This window comes from Lissotriton vulgaris, chromosome 1_1, assembly GCF_964263255.1.
Source record: "Lissotriton vulgaris chromosome 1_1, aLisVul1.2, whole genome shotgun sequence".
In the NCBI taxonomy this organism is placed as follows: domain Eukaryota; kingdom Metazoa; phylum Chordata; class Amphibia; order Caudata; family Salamandridae; genus Lissotriton; species Lissotriton vulgaris.
This window is the reverse complement of record NC_141685.1, coordinates 962,301,328-962,315,871: the sequence shown is the minus strand read 5'-3', so window position 1 is coordinate 962,315,871 and position 14,544 is coordinate 962,301,328. Positions and strand designations below refer to the sequence as shown.

At 47.3% G+C, this 14,544-nt stretch overlaps 1 protein-coding gene across 1 annotated transcript in view; it reads left to right on the top strand.

The window, feature by feature from the left end:
* The window catches only part of MYO1A (myosin IA), a 359,821-nt gene that overhangs the window by 104,527 nt on the left and 240,750 nt on the right, over window positions 1–14,544 (top strand). Inside the window, exons 5-6 of the mRNA XM_086959948.1 lie at window positions 10,242–10,346; window positions 12,569–12,615. Coding sequence (XP_086816074.1) covers window positions 10,242–10,346; window positions 12,569–12,615 — 152 coding nt within the window. The remainder of the gene's footprint in view (window positions 1–10,241; window positions 10,347–12,568; window positions 12,616–14,544) is intronic.

Here is a 14,544-nt window from a genome sequence, read left to right as displayed (position 1 = left end):
CGACTTAGTACTATAGTCTACGGACGTCTGTGATGTAGTTCTTGTAAGCTCTCTTTCTATCTTAACATGATTCCTATGTGCTCTTCCTTTTCTTTCTCGAATTTTCTTTTGGGCTGATGATTTCTTTTGTGTTTTTTTTTTAGGACTGGTTGCTTGTTGGCTAATATGCCTTGATGGTTGATGGGGGGGAGGTCAGAACATGGAGTGGAGGCAGGCACTCTCTTCAGGGCTGTCAATCTATCGACAGCTCAGTGAGGTGGGATGATTTCATTCTAGGAACATGGGGGTTGGCAGGGGGTTGGGGAGTGCGGTGGGTGGGGTGTCAACAATAGACAGCCTCCTCAAGCAGAGAACATAGCCTGATGTGGATGATGGGGGTAGGGGGAGAGTAAAATAAGTCTGAATGCTCTTAATTTTTCAACGGTATTTGTATTCTTTCTCTACGTCTTTCAAAAAATATGGTCCAGAGTATGGGTGGGTGCCAGATTTATTCTCATGGATCATGGCTAGCATAAAATGCATGAATAATGTCCTTAAATTCATGAAGCAAGCAACCGTTTGTGCAGTAGGAAATTGGAATGTATAGACCCCAGAGACTCATGTTGCATATAAGGATCATTTATTATTTTGGCAACTGGGCTATGATATAATTATCTGTACTTCCTCTCGAGCAGTACGCAGCGGGTCAGAGTCCCCCCCTATCCTCTTGGACCCTACACCTACCAACTAAACCTACCTACTGCGGAGTCCCCCAGGGGTCCCCCCTCAGCCCTACGCTCTTCAACGTCTACATGGCTCCACTCTCCCCCATTGTCAGAACCTACGGACTCAACATTGTGTCATACGCAGATGACACCCAACTCATCCTCTCCCTATCCAACGTACCCAACACTGCCAGACACAACTTTCGAGAAGGCATGGAAGCTGTTGCCAAATGGATGAAAAACAGCTGCCTACAACTAAATACCAACAAAACGGAAGTACTCATCATGGTCTCAAACCCCGACGCCTGGAATGACACCTGGTGGCCCCCGCCTTCGGAAGCCCGCCCACCCCCACGGACCACGCACGCAACCTAGGAATCATCCTGGACTGAGGGCTCAAAATGGACCTCCAGATCAACTCTGTCTCGTGCCTGCTTCCACACCCTCCGCCTCCTACGTAAGACCTTCAAATGGATCCCCCTCGAACACAGAAAGACCGTCACTCACGCCCTGGTCACCAGCAGGCTCAACTACGGCAACGCAGTCTATGCCGGAACAAACAAAAACCTCAACCGCGAGCTACAGAACATCCAAAACGCCGCCGCAAAACTGGTCCTCAACCTGCCAAGACACTGCAACATCTCCCAGCACCTGCGCACACTCCACTGGCTCCCCATCAAAGGTAGAGTCACTTTCAAAATGCTAACCCACGCTCACAAGGCCCTCCACGACACCGGCCCAGCATACCTGAACTGCCGACTCAAATTCCATGCACCCCAAAGGACCCTACGATCAGCCCAGCTCTCCTACGCCGTGGTCCCCCAGCACCAGAAAGACCTGATCGGGAGGCCGCTCCTTCTCCTTCTGCGCGGCCTGAGCCTGGAACGACCTTCTGCTCCATCTCAGACAGATAACATCGCTCCCCATCTTCGCAAGAAACCTCAAAACCTGGCTCTTCGACAGACCCCCTCCTTGATGGTCTGGAACCCACGACCCTCCCCCACCCCCCAGCGCCTTGAGACCCTTATGGATGAGTAGTTGCGCTTAACAAACACCTGATCCTTTTAAACAGGGGGTGCTCCATCTCCCTGATTTGAAGTTACATTTCTGGGTGGCGTTAGAAGGAAATCTGACTAATGTATTAATCCCGGCATACCCAGATGTAGCAGCATTTTGTTACCAGCTAAAACTTGGGAATGAGTTTAGGCTTTTCTTCTCCCTGCTGGGAGACCCTAATAACTATAAGAGGGTCTGGCTTAAGATTGTAAAGGATGACATCTGTATCTGGCAGGACATCTGTAATAAATTCACTATAGCTTTTTTAAATAAAGAAACACCACTATGGGATGAGCCTGCCTTCCCATCAGTATTTCAGGACTCTATAGGTAGGGTCTGGGCATGATATGGGGCTCAGACTATGGGGCAGCTGTATGATATGATTTGCTTCTGCTCATTTGCCGATCTGCAGGCCATCCAAGGGCTCCCTAACTCCTATTTTTTCAAGTATCTACAAGTAAGAGACTACTTTTTATCAGGATGTTAGCACCTGGTGGATCTTGAAGACACAGAGATAATTTTACATTTATATAAATTAGATAAGAATCCATTGATAAGTATGATGTACCAGGACTTCTCTCAGTATGCCACTGATGATAATGATGTATTGGCAACAAAATGGAGTTGGCTTCTATCCTTCGATATGTCTGAGATTCGGAGGGCACTTGAGATTGTCGATTGCTCAATCTCAATTTATAACCGTTTAAGACTATTTACCTTCTATACTATACTCCTGAGAAGATTTGTGAATGGGACATCAATATATCTAGGGATAAAGTCAGGTGTCCCAAATGTACTTTCTTAGCTGGCGACATTGTGCATATGTTTGCCATATGCCCAGCCCTGCAGGGTTTTTGGACGGGGTAACCAGGCTAATGTCCTCTGCCCTACGATTCCAAGTCTCATTATCCCCTAAAGAGATACTGATGGGGGTCAAGTTTGAGTACGATGGGGGGATTAAGTGCTCTTTGACAATAATGATTGTCTGTGCTCGGTTATGCATAGCCCAGGCATGCATTTCTGCTAATCCCCCAAAGGCATTTGAATGGTGGTCCCTCCTGAGACATGTCCATGAGTCTGAGATGGCCTTGGCTAAAGGTCGAGGCCCATCTTCTTTGAGGAAGTTTGATAACATCTGAGCAGGTTTTAACTAAGATTTATAATCAATTAAAAAAGATTTCCATAGGGCTCCAGTACTGAAAAAGACAATACGGCTACAGTGCAGATGGGGTGCTAGAGTCTTCCAAGCGCTCTAAAACATATTTTCCATTAAACCACTGCATGCTCTTGATTCAAGGAAAGTCAGTACTAAAAACACAAAGTGTCTCATTCCTAGAATGAGGAGAGGAAGGAAATGACTAAAAGGGTCAATAATTTCAAGTGCAGTGATGTGAGTGTCTGAGAGACCAAATGAATAGAAGTGAAAGCAAGACTGTAACAATGAGCTGCAAGGCAATCCATGACTAGAATTCAAGTATGTTGCGTCCAATGTCATCAAGGTTGCCAGTAGGTCACATCTCAACCGCATTACTATACAAGTGCCTAACGGTCAGTCTATCTGACACACACACGCATACACACACTCACGCTCTTTCTCTCTCTCTTTCTCCGTCTCAATGCCTCTTTTTGCATGTTCAACCCCACATTTTTGGACTGATGCTGCTGGTTTATCGATTCTGAGAGTGCACTAAGGCCTGCTACCCAGGCCTCAGTGCCACTGTTCTAAACCCTTACAAAGGGTGAACAGCCTTTACGACGCGGCTGTTACACCGCCGTGCCGTTACAACGCGGTCTTTTCAACGCAAGTCGTTACCACGACTTGCGCTGGAGGGCGCTGCAGGACAAGGAATTTTTTAATTTACTTTCCAACACCTTCCCTACTGTACGTAGGCTGGGGTTGGAATAGTAAATTAAAAAATTCATAAGTCCGCACCCCCTCCAACGCAAGTCGTGGTAACGACTTGCGTTGAAAAAACCGCGTTGTAACGGCACGCGTTGTAAAAGTACGCATCTTAATGCCGTACATCCCTTACAAAGTGTATGCTGAATTGGCTACCTCCAATAGGCAGAGACTGACTTACTTATAAGTCCCTAGTATATGGTACCGATGGTACCTAGGGCATGTAAGGCAGAGTGTTCACCCAGGGCTGCAGTACTGATTGTGCCACCCTGTGTGGGACTAGGTGAAAACGGCGTCCAGCCTGACACTGCAGACTGGAAGGGCAGTGGTAACACTATATTGTTAAGGGAAGTGGGGGCTTTGCCGTTAGTTTGAATGGAAAAGCGGCTGGCTTCCTGTAACAATATATGGAAGGCTCCCCTAAGGAAGGCCTATCAAGCCCTAAGACCTGGAGCTGTATATTAGTAAGTAAGACATTTATTATTTTATATAGGTCTTAACAACAACACTTCAACATGTTCGTTTTGCTGTGGGAGAGTTTGTAGCCCCATTAGCTAACACTGTGTTACAGGCTGACCCCTCAGCCTGGCTAACTTGTAAATGGGACTACTTATATGGGTATTATGAGGTGTCAAATTAATTGTGGCATTAAACCCGACTTGATGCCCAAGTCGAATTTAATGTCACTATTAAGGAAATGCAGCTTTTTAAAAGTTGTCACTCTGTGACCCAGTTTGTCCTATGACCTCACATGGTCACTGGCCCAGAGAGGGCTTTCAACCCACCTGCTGAGTAGTATGAATGACTCCCAGTATTGTGAACAATAGTAGTTTACTGCAGAGAGAGGTGTTACATCCGCCTCACAGGAAGCCGCTCAGAGTGTTGGCCTAAAAGGTGATCTCCAAAGCAGAAGCCATCTTTGGTGGGAAAATGGTGATCATGCTCCTGAGGGGCTATCTATTTTCCAGGTAGACAGGCTGGCTTTGGGGAGTGAGAAGAGAGACTAGTGGCCAAACTGGTTTTCCTGTGGGTGGGTAACCAAACTCCTAACACCTAAGGAAGGGTTCATGCTTCTTGAGAGTGGATTGTTATATATCACACATAGACAGAAAGACATCACCAAGAGGAAGATGACCTGGTAGCCCATTGGCATGATCACCCAGGGCACTTTCTGGGCATATATATGGCACCTCAAATACACAAAAAAGGGGGACTGGGAGCAATTGGAAAGAGAGGTCCAGTACCAGTGCTCCCTAGAGTCTATGATTCAATCTCTTGAGGGAAGCTGTTCCTAGGAAAGAGCTGACCAGTCCGGTTGCTAGAAGGACAAGTGACAGGAACTCTGTCAAAGAGTGTAGGTTAGATCATATAAAGGGGGAATTCCTCCTTGTTAAGGAAGTGCCCTCACACATCCAAATAGGTGTCATGCTTCATAATCAGGCTAAGCTCCTCGTGGGGGTGGCGCTGCAGTCCCCCGCGGGCGGGCTCTTTGTCGGGGATCTTTTTGAGGAACTGGGAACAGTCCAGCCCGAACTACCAAGCCTGGTCTTCCCGGGACTGGAAACAAGCATCCTTGGACAGGCTTCAGGGTTTCACCCCTCATCAGCCAGGCTAGCTTGACTCCAGTGCCATGGAGACCAGGGGACCCGCATCTGGGCATACCCGTTAAACGCGGGCGACAAATGCAAAAAGAACAATTGATGACAGAATGCTTAACAATGTCATACATTCACCCCAGTATGGAGGTCTGGGCCTAAATCTATTGTGTTTTTGCTCCCCATGCTAATCCAGTTTCGACCCAGCCATTTGCAAATCAGTCTTGGCTCTGTTTCCCATGGGAACAGTCCAGTCCGAACTGCCAAGCCTGGTCCTCCCTGGACTGGAAACAACCATCCTAGGACCGGTTTCAGGGTTTCAGCCCTTATCAGCCAGACTAGCTTGACTCCAGTGGCATGGAGAGCATGGGGCCCATGACTGGGCTTACTCGTCCCACTTGGGGTGACAAATGCAAAAAGAACAATTGATGGACAGAATGCTGAACAATATCATACAGTCACCTCAGTACAGAGATCTGGGGCTAAACCCATCGTTTTTCTGCTCCCAGTGGCATTCCAGTTTATACCCAGCCATATGTAAATCAGTCTTGACCCTGTTCCCCATGGGAACAGCCCTGCCCGAACTGCCAAGCCAGGTCCTCCCTGGACTGGAAACAAGCATCCTAGGACTGGTTTCAGGGTTTCACCCCTCATCAGTCAGGCTATCTTGACTCCAGGGGCTTGGAGAGCATGGGATCCACATCCGGGCATACCCCTACCATTCGGGGTGAACAGTCCAGTCCGAACTGCCAAGCCTGGTCCTCCCTGGACTGGAAACAAACATCCTAAGACCGGTTTCAGGGTTTCAGCCCTCATCAGCCAGACTAGCATGACTCCAGTGGCATGGAGAGCATGGGACTCATGACTGGGCTTACCCCTCCCACTCAGGGTGACAAATGCAAAAAGAACTATTGATTCTCAGAATGCTGAGCAATGTCATACATTTACCCCAGTGCGGAAATCTGGGCCTAAATCTATTGTTCTTTTGCTTCCCATGCCATTACAGTTTAGACCCAGCCATTTGCAATTCAGTCTTGACCCTGTTCCCCATGGGAACAGGTCTGCCCGAACTGCCAAGCCAGGTCCTTCCTGAACTGGAAACAAGCATCCTAGCACAGGTTTCAGGATTTCGTCCCATATCAGTCAGGCTAGCTTGACTCTAGTGGCATGGAGAGCATGAGACACATGTATGGGCACAGCCGTCCAACACAGGGTGGCAAATACAAAAAAACAATTGATGGATAGAATTCTGCGCAATGTCAAGCATTCACCATGCCTTTCCAGTGCAAACCTAGCCAGAGCACTGAAAAAGGGCTGCCCTGCTGACCCCTGAACTTGGCAAATAGAGGCTACACCATCTGCTGAACTGCAACTGCCGCACCATGGGAAAGCAAAGAGAGGACTTTGCTGTGGCTCCTGGCTCAGGGGAAAGTTGCTCTCTAGCTCCAGACCAGTCAGCTGACCCCCTGCGACAGCACCAGGGCCAATAAAGCTGCAATAGTCCACATCTGCAAATCAGTAGCCACTTCAGAAGAATCGTAGCTGACTACCGCTGGGCAGCCCAAGAGACTGGTTTTTGATAGCCAAAAGTTCCACCTGAGTCAACCAAACTCTGGAGTGTCATCCAAGTCCAGACTGGTCACCCAAGAGGGACACTAGCCTCCACCAAGGGTCACCGGTGGAACCTTTGTGGGTGCAGACCGGTAGCCCAGCTGTAGCTGGCCTTCTACTGTCTCAAAGAGGACTTCAAGGGTCCCCGACCTCTGTTGCCGAAGTTACCCTGCCTGACCCGTTGACTAAGGAATAAACGCAAAGGCTACCCTGTCGACTGCACATGACCTAGGGCATCCTTGAGCATCTTCCATGTTCTGCATCCGCAACATCAGGACCACTCCATTGAAGTCTGTGGTGGCTATGCTGTAAGTTTTGGAACTGGACTGGAAAACGCTTTTGTAGCTAGGTAACTGTCCAAATACTCCTCATTGGCCCCCCAGACCTCTATCTTGTTGGATTTGGTCACCCAAGTCGGGTCCGATTAGTCGAACAAAACTCTTTAAAGCTTTTTTTTAAGTTTACAAATGTTATAGTTACCATTGCTTGTTTGCGGTTGTAATAAGATTCACGTTTTCTTCAAAAAGCTGTATCTCCAGAACCCTGTAGTGGATTTTGCTCATCTTGGTCTCTAAAAATTCATGACAATATAATTTACTTTTATAAATTGGTGTTGGATTTCTTCATGCTGTGTGGCATTGGTATTTTGTTGTTTTGGTACTGTTGAATGCTTTACACTATGTGACCGTCCTGACGCTTGCTGAAGGTGGTCGCTCCCCTCGCCCCCAGCTCCTGCCTGGTATCGTTATCTGCGCTGCTGCACAATTTGATATCGCTTTCTGCTGCCTCCTACACAGCATAGCGCTGTAGTGCGAGGGCCTGTTTGCAACCTTTGGAAAATCGTTATTTACTTGTTTGCGCTTTTGGGATCACTTAATACGTCGCTTTAAGTCACGCTTTCATTACTGTAGAGCGAATTGTACCGCTAAGCTGACTGTGCATTGCCTAGACTGCTATATTAAAGATTAAAGCCTTGCTGACTGTCTGTGCCCCAGCCTACCTCCAGTTTCGATTCATTTAGCTGCTGCCATTTTCCTTGTTGTTGTGGTGCCTCGGAGCCCGTCCCCCACAGCCCGGCCCGCCTCCCAGCTGACCCTCCCTCGCCCCTCCCCCACCACTATCCATATATGACAGATGCATTTTCGCGCAGCGTTCACGCGCCATGCGTGCCGAAGGTGCGCCAAAGGTAAGCCCGTCTACGCCCGTCCGCGCCTGGACCGCGCCCAACGCCAGACCCCCTGGCCCCTGCCGTACCCAGCCCACTAGATTCACATATGATGCCGCTACTCTCCTCGCCCTCAACCCCGGACGCACACCACAATGCTGCAAAGCCACCCCAGGACGTACCCACGGCCCATTCACCTGCCACATCTGCAAGTTTACATGCTTCAGGACCCTCACCAAATCCACTTCCTCCAATCATATCTCCGACTCTAACCACCTGAAGTGCATCCTGCTGAACACCCGCTCGGTCCACAGACACGCCACTGAACTCTGGGACCTACTCGACACTGCGTCACCGGACATCGCCTTCCTTACAGAAACATGGATGAACACATCATCAGCACCCGACATCGCTATAGCCATACCGGACGCTTACAAGATCATCCGAAAAGACCGCACCAACCAAACAGGAGGAGGCATCGCCATCATCCACAGGAACTCCATCAAAATCACGACCAGCTTCGACGATAATCTTGCAACCGCCGAACATCTCCACTTCCAGATCCACACCGACCCTAGGACCACACTTAGAGGCACCCTCATCTACAGGCCTCCGGGAACCCGCACTCAATTCAGCGATGACATCACTGACTTCATCAGCCCACATGCCCTTGCTTCCGAGAACTACATTCTATTAGGAGACTTCAACTTCCACCTTGAAAACAAACACAACAGCAACACCAACTCCCTTCTGGACAACCTGGCCAATCTCGGACTCAAACAACTTGTTGACACCCCCACCCATGTAGCCGGACACACGCTCGACCCTATCTTCACCTCCAGCAAGCACATTTCCTTCGACCGTACCTCAGCTCTCCATTGGACGGACCACAGCTGTGTTCACTTCAGCCATACCATATAATACACCTGGAATCCTCTCTCTCTCTCTCACACACACACACACACATGCATGCATACATTGATAATTTTGAGCCAAAGCTCTTTCCAATAGAATCCAATACATGAAGGGTTTCCTCTAACTTAACATGGAGTCGTTTTACGAAACAAATCTAATTGATAAGATCAAAACAGCACGGGTGACCTGTATTAACAATTGGAATCACTAAGTAAAACCAATATTTTAAAAGTTAGCATCCATTTAGGGGCCGATTACGATAGTCAGTTTCAATGCTGACCGGCTGAATAAGTATCGGCCGGTCTGAATTGAAACTGGCCGGTCATTCCGGCTGGCTTCTGACAGGGTCAAGGAGCCCGTCAGCCAGTGGGAACTGGCTCGTAATCCCAAAGGGGTGGGCCTTTCCACCCTTGGGATTACGATTTATGGTTTCTGGCATGGTGTCCATGCCAGCCTGTCCAACATTGAAACCATATTGGAAAGCGTGTTTGGGGGCACCCAGAAGGGCCCTCTTGTGTGTGCGGCCTCTGGTTGGGGACTTAGGGGCACCTATGGTGCCCCCTTGTTGATCCCTGCACCCCGTGGCAGGCACCTTGAGGCGCCTGCCATGGGGTGCAGGGATGAACAGCACCTCCCATTTTCCTTTGGGAGCATGTATTACGGGCGGTTTACGGCCGTAATGCATGTCCCCATAGGGAAATGTAGGAATGCGACTGGAGGTCAGGACCGCTGACCGGAAGTCTGTCGGTCTCAGGACCGAGAAGGTGTGGGGCGGACTGAAGTCCGCTCGACATCGTAATTAGTCCCTAAGTGTTTGCTAGTTTTAGTAGCTGGGTTTTTGTGCCCGTTGCCAACCATAGATTACTGACATCCTACATCTGAGTTTTCGATAAATATTGCTTAAAAAATGTGCAGTGGTCACTTACTGGGGTCAAAGGACACATGGTGTTATTTTATTGGCGATGTTGGGGTCTAAAGGTATTGTTGTCATTTCCACTGCCATTATGATCTTGAGAAACTGTGCTTCATAGCTACCCTTGCAACTGCTTTCAGTATCTTGTAAAGCAGAATGTGCACTGTTATGTAATGTTTGCTCTGTTCTGTTATTAAAAAAAGGCACACGTCAAGTACAAGTGTGACCAAATGTTAAAGCCTTGTATTGTGGTCAGTCATGTTCACCATTCCAAAATGTGGTATCCGTGGAACTGAAATGTAACAATGCTCCTTGGCTGCCAAATTCTCTGACCCCGTTGTGCAGAGCAAGTGTTAATATATTGCTGTTGCTCTGTTTGCAGAGGCCAGCAAACTGGTGATGTCATACGTGGCGGCTGTGTGCAATAAGGGAGCGGAGGTGAACCAAGTGAAGGAACAGCTGCTGCAGTCGAACCCCGTGCTGGAGGGTAAGATGCGCCTGGTACAGAAATGTCTATTCAAAACCAGGCAAGACTTGCATTCACTCAATGAACGAACATACCACATCTTAAACACGCTTCTTCTGCTCCCCTCTTCTCTTCTACTTCATGCTAGTTGCTTCTCTTGGGGCCTGATGTATGAAAGTGATTTTTTTTAACATGTACACACATAAGTGCGATGATGTGGCGTAACGAACGAGCTGCTGACTGTAGCTCAACATCCTGTGATTCTGGACAAATCAGTTAATCTCCCCGTGCCTACCAAAAATGAATGTGTCCTTGTGTAACGTAACTGGTGCTCACATAAAGCGCTCCAATACGTTTGCTCTATATAAAACTGCAAAAAAAAATCTGTTAAGGGGAAATGCGTTGATACATAAAGGGCCCTACCTCTTTTCTATCTAGTAGGAGCTCTTTTTTTTCTGTGCCCACTCCTATTTTCTCTCTCACATACCCTCACCGTGACCTTCTATCTGGCATGTACTAATGTTATCGCTTCTAGTTGACTTTTTTAAACCTTTTGTTGGACACCAAACATCATGAGCTGGTCGTGAATGCATCATTATACTCACTAGTGAAATTTTAAGTGCACTCAAGCATGCACAATAATGCCATATAACTATCCAAAGCTGAACTTTTCCCCTAAACAAAGGAAAATAACTTATATACCGGTATAATACAATATTGGTTTTATGCCAAAACATGTCGACTTTCTCATAGCCTTCTCATGGCTACCTTTATTTTTAGGTCTCACCTGTGACAGCACATGAGCTGTTGCTTTCCAGATATTTTGTTAGCTTAAAAGGGGCTTAGAACCCGCTCATTGCTTAACACTGGTTGGCTTCATGTCACTCTTATTTGATGTCTCTTGTTTGGTGAGCATTTGCTGGCTTCACTTCTTCTTCATGAGTTTCTACCTCTCATGGAGCATGGCCCTAGTACTGCTTCCTTTCTGTTCTTCTGCTGCTCACGCTTTCTTGCCCAGGTGACTTTTTTAATCTACTGGCAGCACTCACAAAGAGTGCAGGTGTTTGCAGGTCATCTCTTCTCCCCCCATGTCCCTTTCCTCATAGTTGCTTACCCCATCCCTCTCCCCGCATTGTTGTCCAGCCGTGCTTGCTTGTTGCATCCTCCTCCCGTCACAACCTTGTTGCCCTGTTTCTTTGCTTGCCCTATCTCACTCCCAAGTCCAGTGTTGCTGCTTGACCTGTTCCCTCCTCCTACCAGCCCCCTTCTCAGCATTGTTTCTCCATCGCCCCACCTCCTATGCTTTGTCTTTACTTACTCTATATCCCTACACCCTCCCCCTATTTTTGCTTGCCTCATCTCCCTTACTTCCTCCTGCATTGTTGCTTGGCCCTTCCACCCCGCCCTCTGGCCACATCATACTGTTTCCCCCCCCCTAAATTTTAGCAATGGCATGGCTAAAATACATTAACAAAGCATATAGCTCTTGCACAGGTGAGACATATTGGTTTTGCCAATGCTTGTTTCACATAGCTGCTACGTCCTTCTCAACTAAATATCATTTAACTGTAGTAACAAAAGAGTGAAAACTTTTTTTTAACAAAGATTTAAAAATCATCTGTTTTCTTCGACAGAAATGCTTTACCTCCTCAGACCCCAGTATAAACTTTCAATGTGGTTGGAAATGCGCCACAACAATTTTTTTTTTTTAACAGAGTTTTATACATGACCCGAATCGGGTATCAGAATGCCTTACGTAGCACCACTTGCATTAAATGAGGACACGTTCATTTTTGTTAGGCACTGGCCAGATTCGAGGCCCCCAGATTCGAGGTCGATCGCCCTAACCGTTAGGCCAACTCCTCTCCCCAACTTTCTTTCTCAATTAGATCTGACGTGGTTACCTCATGGGTCAAGCAGAAAGATTTTGTAGTACATGTGAAAGTTGGTGCTCTTGAGTGAAAACTGTCATTCCCCAACTTCTGCTTGTGCCCTGAATCAGTGGTGAAATCTTTTGATGAGAAGGTGCGGGGTTGCAAAGTGAGGGGATGTGTGGGGCAACCGCAAAGATATTTTATTCTGCATCTCAAAGTGGTTACCGTCTTTTTATTGCCACATCAGTAGAATTGTTCACACTAGTTTTACAAATGTATAAACATTTAAAAAAAATAACATATCTTCTACAGTTAACTGCCCTACTACTACACGGTAACGGAGGTTTGTGTATTTTATTTTCCATGCAGCTTTTGGAAACGCTAAAACTCTTCGGAACGACAACTCCTCCAGATTTGTGAGTAAGACTTAAAAACAGCTGTGATCGTGTTCTTGCCCGGGAACGCACAGAGACGGTTCTGTGGCCACAAGTGGAGATAGCACATACGTTTGGTGTGAACATGTGATTATGTGACTCCCCCAACCCTATCACCCACCTTCTATGGAAGTCTGCACGATCTGGCAGCCAGGTCTAATTGCAACCTGCTGCAGAGACGTGTTAAGGCATGCGCAACATGTGGGCTCTGGCCCAGGGCCCCAGCCTGTCATGGGCCCCCTGACAGAGCCAGCTCTGTTCTTCAGTGTCTTGATATGTATCAAATTGTTTTAAATATCGTTTTTTAAAAATGTATTTTCAATGTGGGTAATCTGTGGGAGTCCATCACAGACATTTTTCAGAGAAATGTTGTGTTGATGTTCTCTGCACCATCCATGAAAAATGTTTCTTTTAGAGCAAAACAGGACCTTGCATTAGAAAAAGAAGAGGGGTCACAGATATTATTTGGTATAATGTTAATGAGCTGCTGCTGCTGTTACAGTATTGAAAACCCACATCAATATCCCTGAATATTAGATGGAAACATACAGAACATGAGCTGTTAGTGACCTGGCCAAAGAGTGCACGAAAGAGCTGAAATTGGATCATAAATTCAAAGCTGTTCTGAACAGGTGCCCAAAATATGTTTTTCCTTGCCCCCCCCCCCCCCCCCCAATCGTTAAAAGGCCCCTGACCTACTGTCCCAAGCTATGTCAAGCTCGAGACCCCATAATTTCACCGGTACAGACAATAAAAAGAGAAACATCAAAGCTTTGACATTAAAGGTAAACTTATGTGAATGACACAGTAGTAATATTTTTTTTTCAAAGCTGACATCTTCAAATGATAACATACCGCATGTGTTCCTTTCTGCGGTGTCGCCATGTCCGCAAGCTTTCCTGCACGTTGATTGGCCGTTCATTCTTGATCTTTTTCATCTGCAAAAATAATCTCTCCTATAAGCATTTAGTTACCATTGGACTTAAATAATCTTTTTAATTGCTTTTACGGTGGGGGAAGTCAACTGGGCTGTCCTGATACAGGTGCAAGCAACTGTGACATAAGCGACGTCCAACCTAGTGGCTGAATCAGTCTTGCCTTTATGTTACTTTGCCTTCTTGGCCATGATACTTTCACTGTCCACCTTGCTGACCTTGGCTTCTGTGTGTCTGTGAGTTGTGTTATGCACTTTGCCATCACTCTACCTTCTACATGGACTCCTTGTCCACATGTCTCATGTTGTTTCCCTTGTTCCCAACGCATGGATGTAGACATGCACCGCGTGTGCCAGAATGTTGTCCAGTGTCAGCCAAGTAGCCTGGACATTCGGGTTCATGCACACTTACTGCCAGGTTGACATATTCCCACTACTGGTGACTCTGCCTAGCTGCTTATTGATGCCTGCAGCCATATGCCCCCATGGTTGAATGTATAAGTCCTGTAGTTGGTGTCCCATGAGGCTGCTGCCAGACTTGGTACCATCAAAACATGTCTCCTGATCCTGCTGCAGAGGCCACTCGATGTGTCCTTTTGGACCATCTTGGGCACCATGGTGTCCCTGCATGCCTTTCCTTTCCCCTTAAAGTGATGCAGTGAACTATGACCATACCAGGGCAAGGGCTAAAATGTATGATTTCTTCCAAATTCCCCTGTTAGAAGATACCACAGCCCTTACCCGTCCACTTAAGGCGGTGCCATATCTTGTGCAGATTACACCTTTGGCGGACATCACCCTGAAAAAATAATTTACATCACCGCCAGCATGCGTTCCACCAGGACTTTTCTTTTTGCAACTCATCACATCTCACACGCCCAGTGTATTGCACAAAGGGCTTACAATATGTGACAGCGCCCGTCTCAATGCTATTGTCTTCTCTACCAGATGATGTTTAGGGCCTGACTCTCAGTATG